Genomic DNA, 21,307 nt, shown 5'->3' on the forward strand with positions numbered 1-21,307 from the left:
GCTGACATCTGACAACCAGCCCCCACCACAAACCCGGAGGAAGGAATCGCTCCTCCACCGTGTGCGTGTGAGCCGAGCAGGGGCGGAAACACCCGCAACTCGGTCCATTAATGGCCTGATGGACCGAGGGAGACTTTTGTGGCGGGACAAAGGAAACGCGTCTTAACGAAAAGGGAGATCTGCATAAAGACAATGAGCCGGCGCTGGGGTCCGCCCAGCCCCATTGTGCGGGCTGAAAGCTGGACACTTGTATGGGTATGTCTAGGGGGCGGGGGGAGACCACACGCCTGGCTGGCTGGGCGTCCTGTGTCAGCACCATGGAGAGCTCCCGCTCTCTGGCAGTCACTCCCTGGGCTTTGTTATGCTAAGCAGCGCACCGGTGGCAACGAAGGGTCAACTGACGCCAGCCACTGCGCAGTGGGAAGCCAGCGCTGAGCCGGGCCCCCTTCCCCGAAGCCACTAGATTAAAAGGTTGCAGCATCTCCTAAGTGCGGGGAGGTGACCGCCCGGCGCAGCGCTCTCCGCAGGGCTCCCGCAGCTCGGTGCGGAGGGGTGAGAGGAAGTTGTTTTCTCTCTGCCCAGGCTATCCGAGCCCACCAACTTCTCCTGAAGTTCGCCCGGGTCAGTCCTTCCTCGCCTGGCCCCGAGATGCTGCTGGAAAGAGTCCGAGCTAGTTCCGAGAAGGCAGCTGAGATCTGCCCCTTCAGCCGGACCCCAGGTAAGAGTCTCTCTCTCTCCCCGGCACTGGACAGCAGAAACAATCCCCCTCTCCCCGGGGCTGTTCAACTGTCGGTGACACTGGCGTGGTGGTCAGGAATTCCCACCCCACTCCGCAGTGAAATGGGTCGCCCGGACCAGCAATGTCACCTTGGTCTCAGGAGGTTCTAGTTAAGAAATTGCATGGGGGCGGGAGAAACCAGGAAAGAAGGTGTTTGTAACATGTGGCTCGTAGATCTCTAGGGTGGCTACACCAGACAGTCAGTGGGTTTCGCGGCTCGGGTCCCAGGCGCCTGGCTGCGTTAGGCTGGTAATATTTGGTGTGGCTTTTACATCACCAACTGGCAGGACCATTTGGCAGATTTTCCCTTGCCTAGAGCTGTGTTCCCACGTGTTACAGTCCGAGGTGAGGAGGCAATAGATCCATTGCAGGCGGCATCTCCTGCTGGCTTTCTGCAAACAACGTTTAAAAAGGAAACAAAACGAAAAGAAAAGAAAATGTGCGCTGGGGGGGGGGGAAGCCTCGCTCGCCGTGTGGGGGCTTTGCCTGCCACAGACGCCGGGAATGGCTAATGAGCGGTATTGTTAGTGGCTGGCTGGACAGCTGTAGAGCGCGTGTCTGACCTGGGCTGTCCCAGCTCCTCCATCACTCACTGCTGTCAGCTGCCAGAGTCCCGCAGCCGCCCACTCCGCCCTGAGCCCCAGGTTCTTCCATAGGGACGCGCAGGTGAGCTACCTGTGCCCGCTACTCCGGCAGGTCAGCGCGCTCAGCACATCGGTCCCCAGAGCAACCCACCGGCCCGGCCGGGATGCTCCTGCATGCGGGGGCTATTTCCGGGGACACTTTCACTCAAAAGTACAGCGCTGCCGAGATAGAGCCACGTGTTAAGGAAAACTCGATTTACAAACACACCTCGCTTTGCTAGCGGGGCTTTTCAGCCGCACGTTGTGACCCAGCTGCTGCTGTTAGTCAGCTGGCAGCTCCGCCCTGGGATGGCTCGAATCTCTATGAACTAGGAAGACAAAACCTCTTATTCTGCTGGAGTGAGAGAAATCAGCCACGTTCGCCTTTCCATGAACTAGCCTGAACAAGGAGCGCGGGGTTCGAGGCAGCCGGATGCGGTGCGTTATTATCCATCTCTTAGCTGGGGTAGAAGTTAATAGAAAAAGAAAGCAGCTAAAATGGTAAACTCTGTCCAGTCGATCTCTCCTGTCCCCTCCGCACGCATACCCCGCAGCCAATCTGACATTCGATCTATTTCAAAGGTTTCCCTTATTTATCTATTCGGTTAAACAATGTCTCATCCTTTAATGAATACCCAGCCCAGCTCTGCTGAGTCCCCGCTCCAGCCGTGTCCCTTTCAATGGGTTATCGCTCACCGGGGCGCCCAGACGGAAATCTAGCAGAACCCCGACTGCTTAGCCCGTTAACATGCACATTGAAGCTGAGTTTTAACAAAGGGGGTTGGAGATTTGTTCTGGCCCATTTCTGTTGGAAGAAGGTTCCTCAACAGAAGTGGAATTAGAAGGGAATCTTGTCAGGCCTAAGGGTTGGGGGTTTTGAATGTAGACACTTCAATCGGGGCATGTTTGGACACAGCAAGAGGAAAACCTGCCCTACTGGGGAGTAAATAATCCAGGGAAATCCAGTTGATTTTTGCCGATTTCTAATCTGTTCATTTGGGTGATTAACTCTCATACTCGGGGGAATCGCTCTAGCTTTGTAACCTTTTCAACTCCTTCTTCCACTGAGTCTAACGGGTATTTGAGTCCAAATAGCCTGATGGCTGCAATGTCCTTCCCGGAGAAGTTAGTGTGCTGGGTGGGTAGGGGCTGAAGGGGAGCGCGGCTGACATCCAGCAGGAATGTCCATGGTTCAAAGGAGCAGACTAAGATCTCGATATTACCTTCGTTTCTGCTTTCAGGTAATACACTTCACTTGGCTCCCTCCCGCCACCCTGGACTCTTTAGTCTGTTTCAATAAGGGGAAAAATAATCTGGAATTTTAATCCTAAAAAAATGTACTTCCTATACGGTACTTTGTTAATTAGGGGTGGGAAAAATCCCAGCTTTGTTAACAGAGAAGCCCTGTTAGACAAGAAATAAAATGGGGGTTTCCTGTATAGACGGAGACAAATATTGTAGCGTTTCAGGAGTGCATCCAGAGAAAATCGCTAGCTGGTTAAAACAGCATTTGCACCCCGGCCGCACAGCCTTCATCCTGCAAAGCCACTCAGTTGGGTTTGGTTATTTGGTGTAAATCCAGCGGGTATGGCTGATCTAAAGCATTCATCGGTGCAGCGGGCGGGAGCCCAGTTACCCGCGGAGCGGCCAGTCTGTTACCCCCGGAGAAGAGCAATGGAGTTCCCGGGCTGAGGCTTTGTCGGATGCTAGAAAATCAGAGACCCCGGGCAAAATCCCTTGATCCTTCCCTTCCAGATTAACCCATAAGCCAGGAGCACACGATGCCCGCCCCCACCCCGAGACAATTCCAGAGCCCTGCACTTGTGGGAGATGCTAAGTGCAAGGTAAGAGCCTAACAACAAAACGTACAGCCCTCATCCCGCCCAGGTAAACCCCGCGCCTGGGAGCCAGAAAGCCCAGCGAATGCAGTTCCAGAGCCTGCAGTTACCGAAGGGGAAATGCTGCTAATGCAATACCAGATGCTCCAGACCTAAAGTCTGCCCCTTCCAGCACAGCTAAACCCACATGCCTTGGCTCCAGGATGGTTAATATAATTCCAGACCAGTCTCCCTAGTTTAGGTATGGAAAGAATAGGAACGCACTCCTTTGTGTGGGTGTAAACTGGGCTTTAAGAAGCTGGGTGGATGCAAAAGCAGATCACACCCACCCACCCCTTATACCCCTGCTCTTTGATAAAAAGCTAAGTCTACCCAGAGCTATAGATTGTACCGCATGCCCTTTCTATCACTCCTCGGGCATAAGTGTTTCTCATTTGATACCATTAGTGTCGCCCGGCTCCTTCAGAGAAGGCGATCAATAGGACATAAAATTATTATTAAAGCTTAAAAGTTGGAAATAACATTGAGGCATCGCACACCTTTCACCAAAATGCGTTTCATATCCTCGGGAAATGCAGGCAAATGGGGCATTGATTTTGAATTCATCTGCAGGGTAGGCAGGAGCACTACGCTTGATTTCCCCAGACACCTTTTGCCTCTAAAGATCAGTGTCAATAAAATTTATCAGGGTGTTGCCGCACTTAACATTTTATTGAGCTGCCGAGCTCGCCCAAAGTAAACAGTTGTCTTAAAAAAAAAACAAGAGTGGGGGCACTGGACACCTTTCTGAGAAAGGCTCCCTCTGTTCCCCACGCCAAGGCAATGTGAGAACGGCTTGGCCGAGTCCTGGGATCCTGTGACGCGGTGGGAAGGGGGAGGAGAAAGAGACAGGTTTCTCGAGCAATTCTGCCCACAGCTGCTCCCAACATTCCAAGCGTGGCAGGCCACCCTGCAAGCTCCGAGCCCGGGGAGCTTGGTTTGCCGCGGAAGCCAATAGGAGCCTGTCCATGCGGCTTTGGATCAGGTCTCGAGAGCGCAAGGAGCCCCCAGAATGAAAGGGCTCCGCTTTAAAGGGGGGAATAGGATTTTTCGGGGAGTAAGGGGAAAGAGATGCATAGAAATAATTCTAAAAATCAGATTCCTATTGACTCAACTCCCTCCCTCGGTGATCAACGTGGTCCAAAAGAAGAGGCGATTTCATTCTCCCAACAGATCTTTTGTCATTTTGCAGGTAGTTCCCACGAATCTGGCCCATTTCCTTTCACCTTTGGGACTTGTCCCCCCCGCCCCGCCTTGCCTGCCTGGGCAAAACCCTTTTCCTTAAAGAGAGAGGTTGTTTCACAGTTGGGAAGGGCGGCGGGGTGCTCGCAGATAAGAAGCTTGCCCAATATTTTGGCATTATGAGGGCAGCCCCTTTACATCCCGACCCTGCCCTTGGTTCTAGGGCTGGTGCGCAGAGTCAAGCCCAGTTTGGAGCGAGTGTGGATCTGGTTTTCCTAAGCGCTGCACGGAAGCGAAGAGCGCAGGAGCCCACGTGTTCCCGCGTGGGCTGAGCAGCAGCGTCTGTGCGCTGTGCTGGGGTATCCTCCCTCCTGACCTGGGGGAGATGTGAGCTTTCCAAGTAGACACTGAGCTCTTCCCCCCACCCCATCAAACAGTGCGCTTTCCTGTAGAAATATCTTCCACGTGTGGACACAATGGGACAGGAGAGGAACAGGGGGATGTCATTAGTGTATTTGCTAAATGAGCGGCGGGTAAATAAATAAAAAAGCAACGCATTTTCCTGGGGGAGGGGTGAGTTAATTTGATACTTCCAGATTCGATGGGACCCCCCGCCCCCAAATCCCATCTTCACCTGGAGAGTAGGCCCTGGGCTTTGCGCTCGCTATTTATACGATGGCTGTCGTGCTAACAAGCTGCAGGAGGCTGTAAATTGTTTTCTGAAAAATAGAATTGACTAATCTCAGCAATGCTCCCCTTTCTCCATTTGCTCCCCTCTTCTTGCTTACGCCTGGCCTCCCTCTGCCCGCAAACCCCCTGAGACAACCACCACAGGGCCCAGCAAAGCAGGCGTCAGCTAAAACAGTCCCTGGGAAGCCCCACTGAAGTATTTTCAGCGGCGATCAGGCCGTATTCATTATTTGCCCCCTGCACATATAAAAATGACGAATGGTTCCCTTTGCCTCCGCCGGCCCCTGGAGCCCAGTGGAGACCTGCAGCCTCCCACTAGCTGGCGGTGATGATATTCCATCCTCCTTTGCATGGGGTGAACTTTAAGTCAGCAGGGTTACTCCTCAGCCCTGCTTGCAACTCCCTCTTCTGCACTGCTAGCGCACGACACCTCCAGCGGGGTGTGGGTGGGTGTTGTGTGGACCTTGGATGGACTTGAAGGGTTCCGTGCAGAGCAGGCATATAGTCCGCTGCTTCGGGCTTTCTTGGGGAGGACAGGGAGCGCCGGAGAGGGCGGGCAGACACGGGCCACGTTTGCCTCTGAGACCCCGGAGTGGGCTGCAGCGCCCCATTTGTGCAGAGTTTGTGGCGGAAGGCGATGCAAGATGGATGCTCTTAAGGAACTGAGCGCGGGCAAGGACTGCTCCAATACAGAGATGCTCTTCGCTTTGCTGGCACAGAATGATGATGTGCGCAAAGGTACAGGGCGTTTCGGCGGTTGAGGGGTGGGGGGAATCCGGCTTCTCAATGGGTCTGCAGACAGGTGATGGTTCTAGGGGATCTTCGAACAGGTGCAGCTGGCAAGATCGCAGAGCACTGCGCAGTGTAGAAAGAGGGGTCAGTGCAAATGCGCACCCCTGGATCTGTACGATCAATTATTACTAATTATTTCCTCGTTTATTTGAATGCACTTTTTTTTGTGTGGCGCCTCTGAACTCCTGACTCAATGGTAGGAGCAGGAGAAATGGAGAGAGGCCCCTCCGCCATTTATTTATTACACATCGAGTTAATTGTACGTCTGTCGTCATAAATCAGGGGAGACTTTTGCTGAAAAACGCAAACCAGCCTAAGGCGAATTAATGGTGGAAAGAACTGCATGAAAATATCATTTATCTGTAGTCCCGGGCGCCCATAAATAATATTTCGGCTGCCCTGGGCCAGCTCCTTGCAAATGACTCCGGCGCCCTCGGTAGAAATATGTCCCTTGCCTCGACTGATCATCGCTCCGCCCGGCAGGGATCGGACTGAAACTTCTCGGGGTGCTCTGCAGGGAGAGTCTCATTTAGAGCCGAGCTGTGCAAAACCCAACCCCGGGAGGCAAACGAAATCTTCCCCTGCGAGCTCGCCCCAAACGAGGCGCGACCGGCCCTGCTGCGATCAGCCAAGTGGCTGGGGAATCAGATTGTCCCCGTCCGAATGGGGAGTCCCTGCTCCCTGAAATGGTTCGCTCGGTTCCTCTCGGGTGCCCTGTGGTTTCTTCTCTCGGTAATGCCCGGGCTTATAGATCAGAGGGCGAGGGATCAGGCGGGGCAGGAGAAGGGACAGGGAGGTATCCCTGACATATGCTTTAGCTGCTGCTTTTTTATAAAAGCAAGACTGCGTGAGGCCTTCCCTACCGCCCAGAACCTGATCTCTTTCCTTGTCTGTTTCACCAGCTATTCGGAGTCACCGCGGCCCCCTCTCCCATAGCCCAGCGCATCTTTTATGTTTGAACAGGCCCGATCTTCCCTCCCGTCCTTATCTAGGCACAAATTCCCAGGAAGCTTGACTGAGGGTTTTGCCTGAGAAGAGATTTCACGATCGGATCCAAAGTCCTGGGGATCTTGAAATTAACTAGCCCTGAGAAGGTGAAGGGTGTTGCAGCTTTGACAGGTTTTTCTGCTTGGTTGTTAAATAGCAACGAACATTTTACTCGCTGGATGTTGATATTTCATGCACTTTATTCAAAGTCTTATTGACACCGTGAGGGGGAACGAAGAGAATTGGGTACCAGTTCCTGGGACACAAGTACAGTGGGTAGAAAGGAGCCACATGAAAAAAGGGGCCTTAAAATAAATCGGAGCGAGAAACCCCAGGTTTAAATTTTTGTTTATTTATTTTTTGTTAAGAAAACGAGTCAGGTCTCAAGAATGAATCGCGCCTTTCCCAGCAACAGATCAGAAAAGTATTTTGTCCCTAAATAAATCCACAGTTTATGACACCTGCCTGCCCAGAGCACCGAGAAGACGGTCCTATATAATTTTTGACCTTGGGCTAGGTGACCTCCTGAGGGTTCTTCCAACCCTAATCTTGTAGGATTGCCTAACAGCGTTGATGTTAAAGGTGTAGCTCGGTTCCCTGGCCGGAAGGCTGCTGGTTGAGATCAGGGAAGTACAAACACCAGGAGCAGGATAAAACGGCTCAGCTTGCAGCTCGTTTGACTAAGGGGGTTGTTCGCACAACCTGTGCAATTCTGTCCCTTACTCAAATCGTTTTTGAAACACCCTTTAAAAGCACCGCAGGGCACCAGGGCTTTGCACTAGGGCCCTAACTCTGAAGCCCATTGTGAAGGGAAAACACCACATCTGGTCTTTTCACTTTGCGGGCTAAATAGTGTTTCATCCCCCGGGCTAATGAGAGCCAGGTAAAGGGAGGTATTTTTGTGCCACTCGTGTTTCCTTGATTTGACCCTCTTCCGAGCTGAAACACACGTTGGCACAGGTGTAGAAAGTTAGATCGCTGGTTATCAGAGGCAGCAGCCCAGGGCTGGAGTGTACAGATGAGACCTGACAAGGGGAGATCTCGGTTTTAATACAGCCCCAGAATAAAGGGGGACACAAAAAAGCAGACACACCCCCGCCCGCCCCCCTCTACTCCTGCACCCTGCTCAGGCCTAAGCCAGAGGACCCCCAGTTTTCTCTCTCCCGCCGCTGAAGGAAGGATCAGTATAACAGCAGGGCATTAAAGTTTTAGCAGAGGCTCACAATGCAAACAAAAGCTAGATGCCGCTTCCAACGCAAGGCTGGGGCGTGGGGCGGATAAATAATTGAGCAGAGAGCTTTCTACCTGGGCAGCCGGCGGGGCTTGAGCCCAGCCCCCCTCCTCCTGCTCCTTGCCAGGTTCGCCCCGGGGACCTGCCTTGTTCATCGAGAACTAGCGAAAATCGCCTCCTGTTTTCGAGGCAGTTGAGTATCACTCTGAGGAGACTTTACTAGTTCTTCAAATGTCACCCCCAGCTTAGGTCCCAGGTGTCCATCCCGTCAGTGCAGACACGCGATCAGAGCGAATCTAACCTTAAAACGAGTCCGGACAGAAATCCACATGCATCCCCCAGCCCCCAGCGAAACGCCTCATGTCTTGTTAGACTTTGAGCAACCGGCCCAAGAGCCAGCGACAGGGGGTTTGCAAACGCACTTTATTTTCTCACCAAATTCATTCCCCGCTGAATGTTTTAATGTCCAGCCTGGCTTTTGTCTGAGACTAAAGGAAAGACACGTGCTTCCTAGTCCTGGGTTCTGGGCAATACGCGCAGGGGGAGAGGACAATATTGACTCGTTGCAGAACAACAGCTCATCGCGATGGGCAGTCTGGCTAGCACCAGGTTCCCCCTGCCCAGGGTGTACGGCTGTATGGATCCCACAGGATGCCATGTGAGCAGCGTCACATGCCATACACCCAGGATATGGCCTACGGGCGGCGTCGGCCACGTGCGAGCACCTGTTCGTGGCGCGCGTCCCTGCTGGAAAGCGACAAACTTTATTCCTCTTTGGTGATGCCCCTGCTTGTTTCTGGCTGCCGGGAACTTGCATCCCGAGAGCAGAACCGTTCTGAAGCAGAAGGGGTCGTTACACCCGCTTGGGGAGATCTATTAATTATCCTGCTGGTCAGAAGCCAAACGTGTATTTACATTTTCAAGAAGTGGGTCGGTGACTGTGGAGACCAAACAATTGGATGGCCATGTCTGGAGTGTCAGTGGCTGCCGTGCTGCCCGGTGTCAGAGATCACCCCGGAGACAGTCCTCGGGGCAGGATCGCTGGAGGGACCATGACAATATTCGGTTATTGATGGCAAACAAAGCGCAACTTTTGCTCGCCCATTTCTTTAAAAAAAGGGGGTAACACTTCTCAGAGCCCCTGCATTGAGTCTCGGATAAACACAGGCACCCCAAGCACTGGGAAAAAGTCGTTGCACTAAACAGTGTTTGTACCTGTCCCTGTGTGTATCGCCCAGGCTGTTTGTTGACTCGTGTGATTGGCTCGCATGCACGCATACAGACTCGCCTCTCTGGAAACTATGAAACACTTTGTAGGCCAATATCGGCTTGTGCAGGAGGTCAGACTAGAGGGTGGTCAGTTCTGGTCTGAAATCGAAGACTCTGCCGAGTACACGCACATGGTTTGTGTGTTTGTACTTCGGTATCTTTTTGGACCAAGGCCCGGGCAGCTCCGCTCGCAGCGCAAAGGGTCTTTGCTGAGAACAGGGGGCCAATCTGGGAATGAATTTTGTTTCTTTTGACGAAGTATTTCAGCTTCACCAAGAAAATTAAGACCCGAGATAAACACACAATGAAACCCAAAGCTCAGGACAGGGTCCAGTGCTGGCTGGCTCAGGAATCCCGGGGTGGGGGTGGGGGTTATACCGCGGCCTCGCCCGTTTATTCCTAAAAAGTTCAAGCGGCAGCATCCCTCCTGCGTGGACGCTGGAACCTTGCAGCTGGTCACTGGGCACCAGCAATTTCCTGGCGCTGAAATTAACCCCGGTGCCCATGTGATCGCACCCCCCCCTTCCAGGCTCTTAAAACTGACATCAATGGGAGAAGCTGAAGTGACCCAAGTCTAAAAATAAACTGATTTAGTGAATTAAATCTCCTCTCTCTCACCCCGCTTAGTCTGCAGCAGCCTTCACCGTTTTAATTGTCAGGCGTGATTTGGAGAGAGATCCAGGGTGGAGGGGGATTCCTGATTGGTTCGGGGGAAGGCTGTGACCAGGAGTATTTGACTCAGGCCTAATTATAGAATTGGTAGCAGTGAGGGAGAGGGACGGGAGATGTGTGTAAAGATGGCAAACCCAGGGCTCCCGGGGTCAAAGGCAGTTTAGATTTGTTTTTCGGGGGCGGGGGGGCGACCTGAAGGGCTACAAAGAACAATAAAAATGGGGTATCTGCTCCCGCATGTAAACCCAGGGAGGATGCTGCACCCCGAAGATACGTTTTAAGGTCGTTTCCTCTCTCTGCTGGACTCACAATGCAACGTAAGGTTCTACTCACTTAATAGGGGTGTGTGTGTGTGTGTGTATACACACGCTGCAAGGCAGGAAATTAATTTCCACGAGGGTTTATATTAATTTAAGAGATTGTATTTTGTCTTAGAAAATCAGATTAGAGGCCAGGAGCAGAAGGAAGCAATATTCTTTGGTTATGAGACGGTGATTTGGGAGTCTTAAGCTTCCCCCCTCATCTCTCTCTCCCCTGCCCAGCTTGGGTCTTGGGGGTCAGACAGCAGCATCTTCTGTCTGACCTGAGCGTTCGCCAGCAGCTTGTGCGGAGGAGCTTAGTTGATGCTGGACAGTTGCTGAGAATATGGGATGCCAACCTTGGAGTCTAACGTTAGCTGGCAAGTTGTTTCTCTCGCCTTGCAATGTCTTTGCTGTATTTTGGGAGGGGGGTGTCAGATGATCAATAATTGTGTGTTTGTTTCACGAGATATTTGCACCTGGCTTGTTTTGCAGGGGGGCGATGTATTAGACAACGCAACGAGCCTGTCAAATTATCGTTGTTACTGTGAATATTTCCCTGGGAATTTATACCAAAAAACCCAACAACAACAGGAAAAAAACCAAACCAAAACAAAAAACCCCTCAAAACAAAACAAAAAAAAAGCAGAACTTTTTTTGGCCAATGTAATTTGTACTGGTGGGTTTTGTGGATGGCGGAAATGATGTTATTCGCTGGGCAGAAACAGAATCAAAATGTAATGACGGTAAATCTCTCTTTGCTGCTCTTCTGCTGCAATGACCAGGGGGGGACCTCTCTAGCCTCGCCCGGCCGGGGCGCCAACAACTAATTTCGGGCGCGGGAACGTTGGTTTGCTTTGTTGAGACTTCCACAGCTCCCGGCACGAACTGTTTTGCCTTGAAAATGTTTCTCTTTTCCGACCGGCACCTGGGGTTGTGTTCGGCTCACGCCAAATGCAGCTGGGTTGAGTGGTCGCGCGCGTGTGTCCAGGACCCGGCGAAATCCACCCGGGGCGCGTGTGCGCCCAACCCGCAGCTTTGCAATGTACCGGCGTGTCTCTTCTGCCATCAGCCGGGTGCGGGGGTGCTTTGTTTTGAAAGATTTTACCGGACCCGGAAGTTATACCTGCAAAATGCGGCTTCTCAAGCAAATCTAAAGCAAGTGCTCATTCAAGGACACCATTAGAAATAATCCGGCGCCTCTTTCCCCCTCCTGAAATAGGAGATCAGAATGAATCCAGCTTCCCAGAGCCATTTGAATCCGTTTCTTTTCTGTCCCTCCCCCCCGGTATTTCTTCTAAAAAGGCACTTTCAGCATCTCTGGGTCTTGAATAATAAATCCCAGAATTTTACACACGTCCCCACACACACGCGTTGCATTTGCAATGTTTAAAACCGGCGTGGGATATCACGTGATCTAATGGGTAGGCTTTCATGTCTCTATTTTTGCTCTGGATGATCTGGGATGTGCTTTTGTCAACAACAGGCGATTGTGATTTATCGTTTCAATGTGGGTTTTTTTTTTGCCCGGCACGAAATTGTTGCTGTAGTTTCTAGGCCCTGGGATGCTAGAGAGACAAGGTGGGTGAGGTGAAATCTGTTCTTGCATCAGGCCTGAAGAAGAGCTCAGTGCACGCTCCAAAGCTCGTTTCTTTCCCAAGCGGAAGTTGGTCCCTGTCTTTCCAACATTAGGCAGTTGCATTGTGGGCTCTGGATCTCCCATGGCTCTTGCTGTGTAGGCTAATCCCAACCTTCACACGCCGTGAAGTGTCTCCCATAGAACCATTTTGTGCCTGTGTCTGAGATCTGAATTCATGCTTGCTAACATGAGCCCGATTCGCAAGCCCGAGCCCGAGAAACCGACCCAGGAAACGTGCCCGTGTCTGCATGTGCTGAGCTCCTTCCAGCAACTGGAGATTAATTCATGCGCAGACGTTACCCCCAGATCTGATCCAATCCTGTTCCAACTGACGCTTTCCCACTGCACGGGTGGGATCGGGCCCCTAGCTGCTCTAGAACTGAGAAATTAAACAGCATAATTATGTCCTTTATCCTCCTCTCTCCCATCCCAGAAATCCCTCTCTGTGCAGGCTGCAACCAACACATTGTGGACAGGTTCATCCTGAAGGTGCTGGACAGACACTGGCACAGCAAATGCCTGAAATGCAGCGATTGCCAGACCCAGCTGGCTGAGAAATGCTTCAGCAGAGGAGACAGCGTGTATTGCAAAGAGGACTTTTTCAAGTGAGTAAAACCAAACCAACCAAGCACCCTCGGAGGAAGGGGAGGGTGACGTGGTAGAAATTTTAGGGCCAGGACCTGGCGTGGGGGGGAGTGACTAGCCACCGGCAATCATGAATCGTAGCAGGCCCCACATGGAGGGTGAATGGAGAAGTGGGGTGAGGGGGTTGTGGGGCATGGGAGGTTACTGTTTTGCCCTCCTAGGGGATGCTTAGAACTCCTCTGATTTGAACAGGGCTCTAGCCCGTCCACACATCCCACTGACTACCGCTGGAAGCGGGCTTTCTCCCCTTGGAATATATGGCTTCCTGAGAGATCATTGTTGCATCTGATAACTATCTGCATGCAGAAAAGAACCGTGCGAATAAAGAGGAAATCAGAGCCTGATTAAAAAAAAAAAGTTCAGTAAAGGAGGAGGGAGAGACAGATTCGCCTTTCTGTACCTCACGCCCGCAAAGGGATTCAGTAAAATTGATTAAGTAACGGGAAATCTGCACCTCAGCCGCTGCTCAGGGTTCTCCTGGAGGGGGGGTCCGAGCAAACAGGCCCGGGGTCTGGAGCTGCGCAACTTGAGCCCAAAGCGAAGTTGTGCCTGGCCAAGAACCTCAGCGATCACAAGCGAGACTCTCCTTCTGATAGTGACACGCGCGGCTCCAAATAGCACGGGAGAAACACGCAGCAATAGACGGCTAAGTCCTAAGTTTGGGTTTTTACATTTTAATTCAATCGATGATTTTGTGTGTTTGGTAGTAGCAAAAACCACCCCCTCCCGTCACTCTTTCCCCGGTTTTATCTCGTTGCAATAAGGAAAACGGCGTGCAAATGTTAAGAGTCGCGCACCATTCCCGAGGTCAGAGCGCATCCAGCGTTTGGGACCCCGCTGGGTTTTCTTGTCCCCAGATTGTGCATCCACAGCAAAAAGAAAGCGGGCCCTTTCCTTTGTGACCCTGCAGTAGAAACCGCCCACAGTAAAACCAAATACGGGACGAGAGTCGATTCTGGAAACCCCTCCAGCTCAACACAGAATTAAACTCCCTGTAGATACTGCCTGCTGGGACCCACTCCCGGGGGCGTTCTGATCCGCTCCCACGCGCGTTCTACCGAGCCAGCGTGTCCCCCGGGGACCAGGCGCGCCGCGTGTCCGGGCGTGGAACGCGTGGGGGGCGGCGCTGCTCCCTGGGCCCGTGTCTTTGTCTTGCTAAAAGGCCAACGATCCAGCACCAGTTTGAACTTAAACCTGCTGGGCTCCCTCTCCTCTCCTTCTGAGCGAAGAGCCCCCCAGCCCCAGCAAATCCCTTGGCGTGTGAGCCCCTATCTAGCCTCTCACGTCGCACAAGCTCCACTGGAGCCCAGGCGAGGCGATGCAATTTGCTGCCACTCGCTGGAAGGCAGCTGCCCCCGCCCCAGCTGCAAGGCAGACCCCTTTCAACTGCCGGCAGCAGCCGGGCAGGCTCCAGTTCAGGGACTGGATTCAGGCACCTCCCTTGCTCCAAGCAGATGCCTCGCTTCAAGCATCTCGTGAGGCCTCGGAGTGTCCTGCCCAAACTGCATCACCAGCTCAGACAGGGCGTCCTCCCCAGGCAGCCCCTGGGATTGCGGTGAGCGGGCCAGCCCAGCTGCAGGGCACGAGTCCGCTGTCACGGGACCCCGGATTCGCTCCGACAGAAAGTGAACATGGTGGGAACCAAGCAAGTCCGACCCCTCCCGTGAGGCAGAACCAGCAGCAGCTTCTGCCCCTGGCTTGGGGAATCTTTCTTTGCAGTTCAGTCACTAGCAACTTTCTGTTGGATTTTTTTTTTAAATAGGAGGTTTGGGACAAAATGTGCAGCCTGTCAGCAGGGGATCCCCCCGACCCAGGTGGTGAGAAGGGCCCAAGATTTTGTCTACCACCTGCACTGCTTCTCTTGCATCGTGTGTAAAAGGCAGCTGGCCACGGGGGACGAGTTCTACCTCATGGAGGACAGCCGGCTGGTCTGTAAAGGAGACTATGAGACCGCAAAGCAGAGAGGTAACTGGACAAGGCAGCCTGGGATCGTCCTAGCTAGCACAGTGCCCCGGGGAATCTAGAGAGGTGGCAGGTTGCCCCTGGCCACCCACCCACCCAAATTCCTTCCCATACGAGCTGGTAGATCAAGCAAAATTCAGTAACAGAGACGAGGGGAACTCGATAAAACAGAGTGATCTGCAGCTTAGCGTGTCTCCTTCAAAACATAGCCTCAGGAGAGATTTATTTCATTTTCCAAAATATAAAATCAGTGAGAGAAGTAAGAACATAGGAATGGCCACACTGGGTCAGAGCAAAGACCCATCTAGCCCAGTATCCTGTCTTCGGACAGTAGCCAATGCCAGGTCCCCCAGAGGGAATGAACAGAACAGGTAATGATCAAGTGATCCATCCTGTCACCCATTCCCAGCTTCTGGCAAACAGAGGCTAGGGACACCATCCCCTGGCTAATAGCCATTGATGGACCTATCCTCCATGAATTTACCCAGTTCTTTTATTAACCCTGTTATAATCCTGGCCTTCACAACATCCTCTGGCAAGGAGTTCCACAGGTTGACTGTGCATTGTGTGAAAAAAATTCCTTTTGGTTGTTTTAAACCCGCTCATTGCATTTGGTGACCCCTAGTTCTCGTGTTATGAGAACTTGGGAGTCACCAAACTAGGGGTCACTATTAGCCAATCTAAGGACCACACACTAAAACTATATTTTGATTCTGAAATTCTTACTAAGCATCAACCTGTTCCAAACACACGCTCTTCTAAAGTCGGATGAATTCATAGGATAATCATAGAACAAGCCTAAAATTTTACCAGCTTTGTAGTGTTCCAGATTTCCAAGGGGAAAGTAATAGCAGATATTTCAGCCTTCACTGGTTTAAAGGAAGCAATGTTCCATTTTCTGTACAAGTGGTACTGCAAATCGGACAGCTCTCTGCTGTGGTAACTATCCATCTACGTATCCCTCCATGCATCCAAAATGCAAACCCCATTCAAATCCACACATTTCTAAGTATTAGCTATTTGTTGAGCGTATATAATTGCTGAAAGAGAAGACACAATGGGAAATTTTACATACACGCGCACACAGTTTTGAGGTGGTTATTAGAGTTTCAGGTGCAGCTTTAGAACAGATGTTTGCTGATGCCCTAGTCAAGCAGTTTGACAGAGATCTGGGGGGCACAAAGCAACGTTAAAATTTTTCCCCTTTATAACTATATTTGAGCCTAATTGTGAACAATTTGGTTCTAGAACAACAAGTGGGGTTATTTAGCTACAAAGTTAACGCTTCAGCAGTATGTTCTATACACACATCGCAGGTTGAGGGCCCAAGCTAATGTGATCCCAACTAATGTGTCAGACCCCAAGGTCCCTACACTCGACTAGCAGATTAACCCGTTCGACCTGTCCTAGATTGCCCCAGGCAGGCGGGTGTCTTGTGTGAGCCACTGATGTCCTGGGTCTCTCACGCATCCCCCAGCAGGGGGTTCAATGAACGGCACCGCGGTTACTTACAGGGGTTTAATCGGATGACTGGAATTTGGGATTTCGGGGGGAATATATTGGCCTTGTGTTCGGGTCGGCGCCCCTTAGCGCCGCCCGCTGATCTGGGCGTTATGACAATCAGGTCACACGCAATTCAGCACGGTGAACTCCAGCGCCACTTTGGGTTTGCGTGCCCCGGACACACACTCTCCACGCTCGCCGCGGGGGGCCCCTAGTCATATCCTGCGAGCAGTAGCGGGTCTGGAGGTGAAAAAGCAAAACAGTGACAGAAGCCGGTGGGAATAATTCTCAGGCGGGGAGCGGCCCACAGTGGAGCCTTGTGAAATTCGACTCTCACTTTCAGAACGCGCGTCCAGTGTGTAGTCAAAGGCCCAATATTTGTGCCCCTGTGAAGAAGGGCGGAATTGCTGCTGAGAGGAGATTTCATAGCCCTGCTCACGCCAAAATCAAACACCAGAAACCAGAGCGCGCGCCTCTTACTTTGTATCCCAGGAGCAGTTTTAATACCAATGAAGATTTGCTTCCGCAGAGGAGCAAGGACCTGAAAACCCGCCTCCCTGTGTGTAGTGTAACGCCCAGCACTCCCCACACCACTGCATATGCAGCTCAAAACTTAATTTATTCAATAATTGTGTCTCAACTTAATCGGTGTCGCTTGCAGCGCCTGGCTTTATGGTTTCTTTTCTTTGTGGAATTTGAATAAGCTCTAGTTAAAAATCTCTAGATCGACTTTATTAAATGGCTCCCCCCACCCGCTAAATTAACACAGGAGAGTAACTGTATTACCCCATGAAACCGGAGTGAGTTTCGTTCTCATCTGATACATTTCGCGTCCCTTAAATGCTGGCAAAGTGAGCACGGGCTTGTTTTCCCCTGGATCCCTCCCCAGTTCCAGACTAGTTTGATTGCGACCAAAGCCAATCGGGGCATGAAACCCCAGTTCTAGGTTTTCACTCCTTGTCCTGAGCCATCCTTCAGGCGACCGTGACTCAAACGGGGCTCTCTGCGTGGGCAATAACGCGCTTTATTCCTTGCTGACGTTTGCAGAGGCGGAGTCCACGGCAAAAAGACCCCGAACCACGATCACAGCCAAGCAGCTGGAAACCCTGAAAAACGCTTATAACAATTCCCCTAAACCTGCCAGGCACGTGAGAGAGCAGCTGTCCTCAGAGACCGGGCTGGATATGAGAGTCGTACAGGTGAGCTGGGGCAGCGGGAGCATCCCACGTAGTGGTCCCTGCCCCCTTGGAAAGCCAAGGGAGTCCACCCCCCCTCTACACACCCAATAAATAGCTCTTCTTTGCAAGGCTTCCTTCTATATACAGGTATCTGCCAATCCGTGTTAGTTGGTCAGATTGGATCGAGAAAAGAATCTTTTTTTGTTATTAAACATGTCTTGTGGTATCTCTGTACAGACCCGGAGTAATGGCCAGTGCTTGTGCTTTCAGATTGGTTTCAAAACACACACACACACACAGATTTGCCAGAGCAGATTTGCTACAGCTGGGTGAAATGCTCCAAATTTGGATTTTTATAATTCTAGTCAAAATTTGAAATGTTGACCAAAAAACTGGGGTTAAAAAAAAATCACAATTTTGACAGATCCATGCCTTCCACCCCCTTCCCTCTTGTTTTCTTAAAAAGACCAGCTCTAAAGCTGGCAAAAATTATTCACATTTGCAACGTTAACAAAATAAATCAACATTTTGAATTCTGCCACAGAAAAACAAACCTTGAAATAATTGTTTAGTGAAAGTTTCACAATTTCCTCCCATTTTGGGGGCAGATCTAATATTTGTACCTGATCTCTGTGCTTCTATCTAGTCAAACCCTACTCACAGGGGTTCCCTTGATTTCAGTGGGACTCTGTGCAGGTGCAGTGGTACTTGTGTGTAGAATGAATCAATAGCTCAAAGAGCCAGTCAAAAGTTTTTGTCCTATGAAGAGTTTTATCCATTGAAAAAAAGGCTTTTCATTGAAAACCAATTTTTATATGAAAAAAATTCATTTGATGCAAATATTAAAATTGTTGTCATGCCTCTCTCTCCCTCTCCCCCATCCACCTTCCCTGCCAATACTTTTCTCTAGAAAACTAGAAACTTCTCAAGTTGTTCCTTTAACTTCCTTTGTTTCGTTGGGCAGGTGTGGTTCCAGAACAGAAGGGCTAAGGAAAAAAGACTGAAGAAAGATGCTGGAAGGCAGAGATGGGGCCAGTACTTTAGGAATATGAAAAGAACCCGGGGGAATTCCAAATCTGACAAGGACAGTATCCAGGAGGAAGGCCCAGACAGTGATGCTGAGGTCTCTTTTACAGGTAAGAGGAAGAAGGTGCATGTTCTAGTTGGCACTACTGGTATGCTGCGGCAATCACAGGAGTGTAATTCACGGCTTGAGCAAGATTTCAGTGTGCATAGGCCTCATGCTAACCCCCTGGACAGGGGTCAATTTCACCCCAAGTGCATTTTTCACCCGGCCTTCTTCCAAGCAAAGCTGTGGGTTTTGCATCACAGTTTCATTTCATTCTTTAAATACCATTTGCTTGCTAAGCATTTCCTGCCATAAAATAATCAAAGAAAACAAATGCCCAATACAGGTGAATTAAACTGGGAACATAAACACAAATACGTGTCAGCAAGAACTGGAGCAACCCATGACTGACTCTGCATTCTGTTAAGTAACTTATCTCCACTGTGACTGCAGTGAGTGATTTAGAACTCCTCAGGGCAGGAGACAATTTGGACTCAATTGCTTTGAGAAACTAAAGGTGGAAGCTATTTTTTTTTAATGGTGTCACATTGGAAACCATCAAAGGAAAAACATGAAGAATGTCACTCCGGATTTGTCTGGGCAGGTGACCTCTGACGTTAAAAGAACATTTCTTTGAGGAACTTTATAAATGACAAAGATTTAAAAGCAAAAAAGTCCAGAACGATTGATCAGAATGTTTATATTGCAAGTATTGATAGGAGAGTCTCTGCAACCCTTTGGATTGTTTCTGGGGTGTTCATATTCCATGAGTTATGTTCTGGAAGTGTTTTTATTTCAACAATTTTTGGGAGGTGGGGATTATTCCACTGAATTATTTTGGGGGTATTTTTTATTTTATCTCCTTGTTTTGAGCTGTTGCTCTCATAGGATTTCAAGCTTCTTTGGAGGAGAGATGTTACTCTGTCATCTGTATTGACAGACCTTCCCTCAAACTTTGATGCAACAGAGCACTTAACCACATGCTTAACTTTAAGCAAGAGTAGTTGCCCTTGACTTCAAAAGTGTTATCCAGTTGTTCAATGCTTGCTCAGTACCATGCACACCTCGTCTTCATGGCGTTTCTTAGCACAGCAATCAGTTAATTACTTCTTCCTGTGATCTAATACCTTCTGCCAATATATGGGCCTATTACCATAGAGTTCAAGAACCTCGCAATGACAAAAGTAGTTTTGAGCCAAAAACATCAAGACTTTCCATTCTGAAAATATTGAAATGTGAGGTTTTGACATTTTCAAAATGTTTTTTCCAATTTTTCAAAATAAAATTTTGTTGAAGTCAATGTAGTTTTGTGAAAAAATTTGCCTTTGTCAAAACAACATTTTCCAATGGAAAACTCTTTAGATGAAAAATGTTCACTCAGCTTTATACAGAAATCTATTTTAAAAATTTCAGCTTGTCTATTGATTCCCTAACATTATATTACATTTCATGCCTTGTCTCACATGAGCTTATGCAGCATCATTATTTTATATGAATATCCCATTACACAGTAACTAAAAGTATTAAACACAATGATTGATAAGTTTAAGATATGCACCAGGTTAATATCCTAGATAAGAGAGTCACAGTTTTTATGAAGGGTCCAATAAATGCAGATATAATTTTGTTGGTAATTAGAAAATATTTTTCATTTTCAAAAATGTTTTAAGTGATCCAAATACACTTCATTAACCTATTTCTGATCACTGAAAAAACACTGCAATTTTAATTCCTTTTCCTAAGTAATGGATGACTTTCCTTTAGATCATTCCCTTCTATCAGTGAGTATCATGGTAGCTCCTGAAATGAAAGTGAAAATAGAGATAAATATAATTAACGAGGCCATAATAATAATTAATAAAAGGAACACAGAACAATAGAAAGAGGCAGATCAAGAGCCTAGACTCAATTCTCCCTTAAAGGATGTTTTTTTAAAAAAATAAGGTTATTTCTTAGTATCTACATTTCATACATGTTTTTAAAAGTCCAAGTGAATTAGACTCCTGCCCCCATGATAAAAAAAATTCCCGTTGTCTTGGCTGAGATCCAGCCATAGATAAAAAAGAGAAGTAATAAGAAATTAAGAAATGACAAGACCAACATAGCATTGAAAAGCTGTGCAAAACATGCAAGTCCTCTTTCTCTCTCACCATACACGCCCGTCTAATCTATCTATCCATCCATGGGTTTTAGAGTTCCACAGCATTCAAGGTTTCTGATCAGATTGTCTCCAGCTAGTTTGCTTTCCCAATAAATCAAGCCCGTTTCCCTTTCAGATGAGCCCTCTATGTCAGAAATGAGTCATTCCAATGGGATTTACAGCAACCTAAATGAAGCTTCTCCTGCTTTGGGGAGACAAGCTGGGACCAACGGGAGCTTCTCTTTGGAACACAGTGGCATTCCCGCTCAGGACCAGTACCACGACCTCAGATCCAACAGCCCCTACGGGATACCCCAATCACCAGCTTCTTTGCAGGCATTACCAGGCCACCAGCCTTTAATCTCAAGCTTGGTTTATCCAGACAACGGTTTAAGCATCATAGCTCAAGGTGGACAAGGCGTGCCCCAGCCAATGAGAGTTTTAGGTGGGAATGGACCCAGTTCTGATCTCTCCACAGGGAGCAGTGGAGGGTATCCAGACTTCCCTGCTAGCCCTGCCTCTTGGTTAGATGAAGTTGATCATGCCCAGTTTTGATACAGGACCCACCACACTGTGGGGAAAAGACTTCAAGCTACTAAGCATCATTTACTGTTGAGAATAAAATATGGGGCAAAAAATGACTTCTGAGGAAAAAGTAAGATAGTTACATGGAGAAAGAAAAAGAAATGTGCTCAAGAGGCTGGCCAGCCGTGGGTTAGCCAAAGACAATTGACCAAGGATTCACGTCAGAGTGGCTGGCTTAAGGAAAGT

General features: G+C 49.6%; 1 protein-coding gene across 2 annotated transcripts; it reads left to right on the forward strand.

Annotated features, from left to right (window-relative positions):
* Positions 1-648: 648 nt before the first annotated feature.
* Positions 649-21,091, forward strand: LHX3 (LIM homeobox 3). 2 transcript variants are annotated; one of them, XM_032767580.1, is made up of 6 exons: positions 649-718; positions 12,473-12,644; positions 14,447-14,649; positions 17,197-17,348; positions 18,292-18,463; positions 20,673-21,091. In XM_032767580.1, exons 1-6 carry the CDS (start codon positions 649-651, stop codon positions 21,089-21,091), a joined length of 1,188 nt encoding a protein of 395 aa, XP_032623471.1. The 2 variants fall into 2 exon arrangements, with proteins under 2 accessions (XP_032623471.1, XP_032623470.1); XM_032767579.2 differs by lacking the exon at positions 649-718 and adding an exon at positions 5,619-5,888.
* The last annotated feature ends 216 nt before the right edge of the window (positions 21,092-21,307 follow it).

This window comes from Chelonoidis abingdonii, chromosome 24 (assembly GCF_003597395.2).
Source record: "Chelonoidis abingdonii isolate Lonesome George chromosome 24, CheloAbing_2.0, whole genome shotgun sequence".
Classification (NCBI taxonomy): domain Eukaryota; kingdom Metazoa; phylum Chordata; order Testudines; family Testudinidae; genus Chelonoidis; species Chelonoidis abingdonii.

Excerpts from the sequence above, each read along its gene's own strand:
- LHX3 (XM_032767579.2), top strand. The coding sequence starts at position 5,795 with ATGGATGCTCTTAAGGAACTGAGCGCGGGCAAGGACTGCTCCAATACA. Across the intron at positions 14,650-17,196 it reads TGAGACCGCAAAGCAGAGAG|AGGCGGAGTCCACGGCAAAA; the intron begins GTAACTGGACAA and ends TGACGTTTGCAG. Across the intron at positions 18,464-20,672 it reads TGCTGAGGTCTCTTTTACAG|ATGAGCCCTCTATGTCAGAA; the intron begins GTAAGAGGAAGA and ends TTTCCCTTTCAG.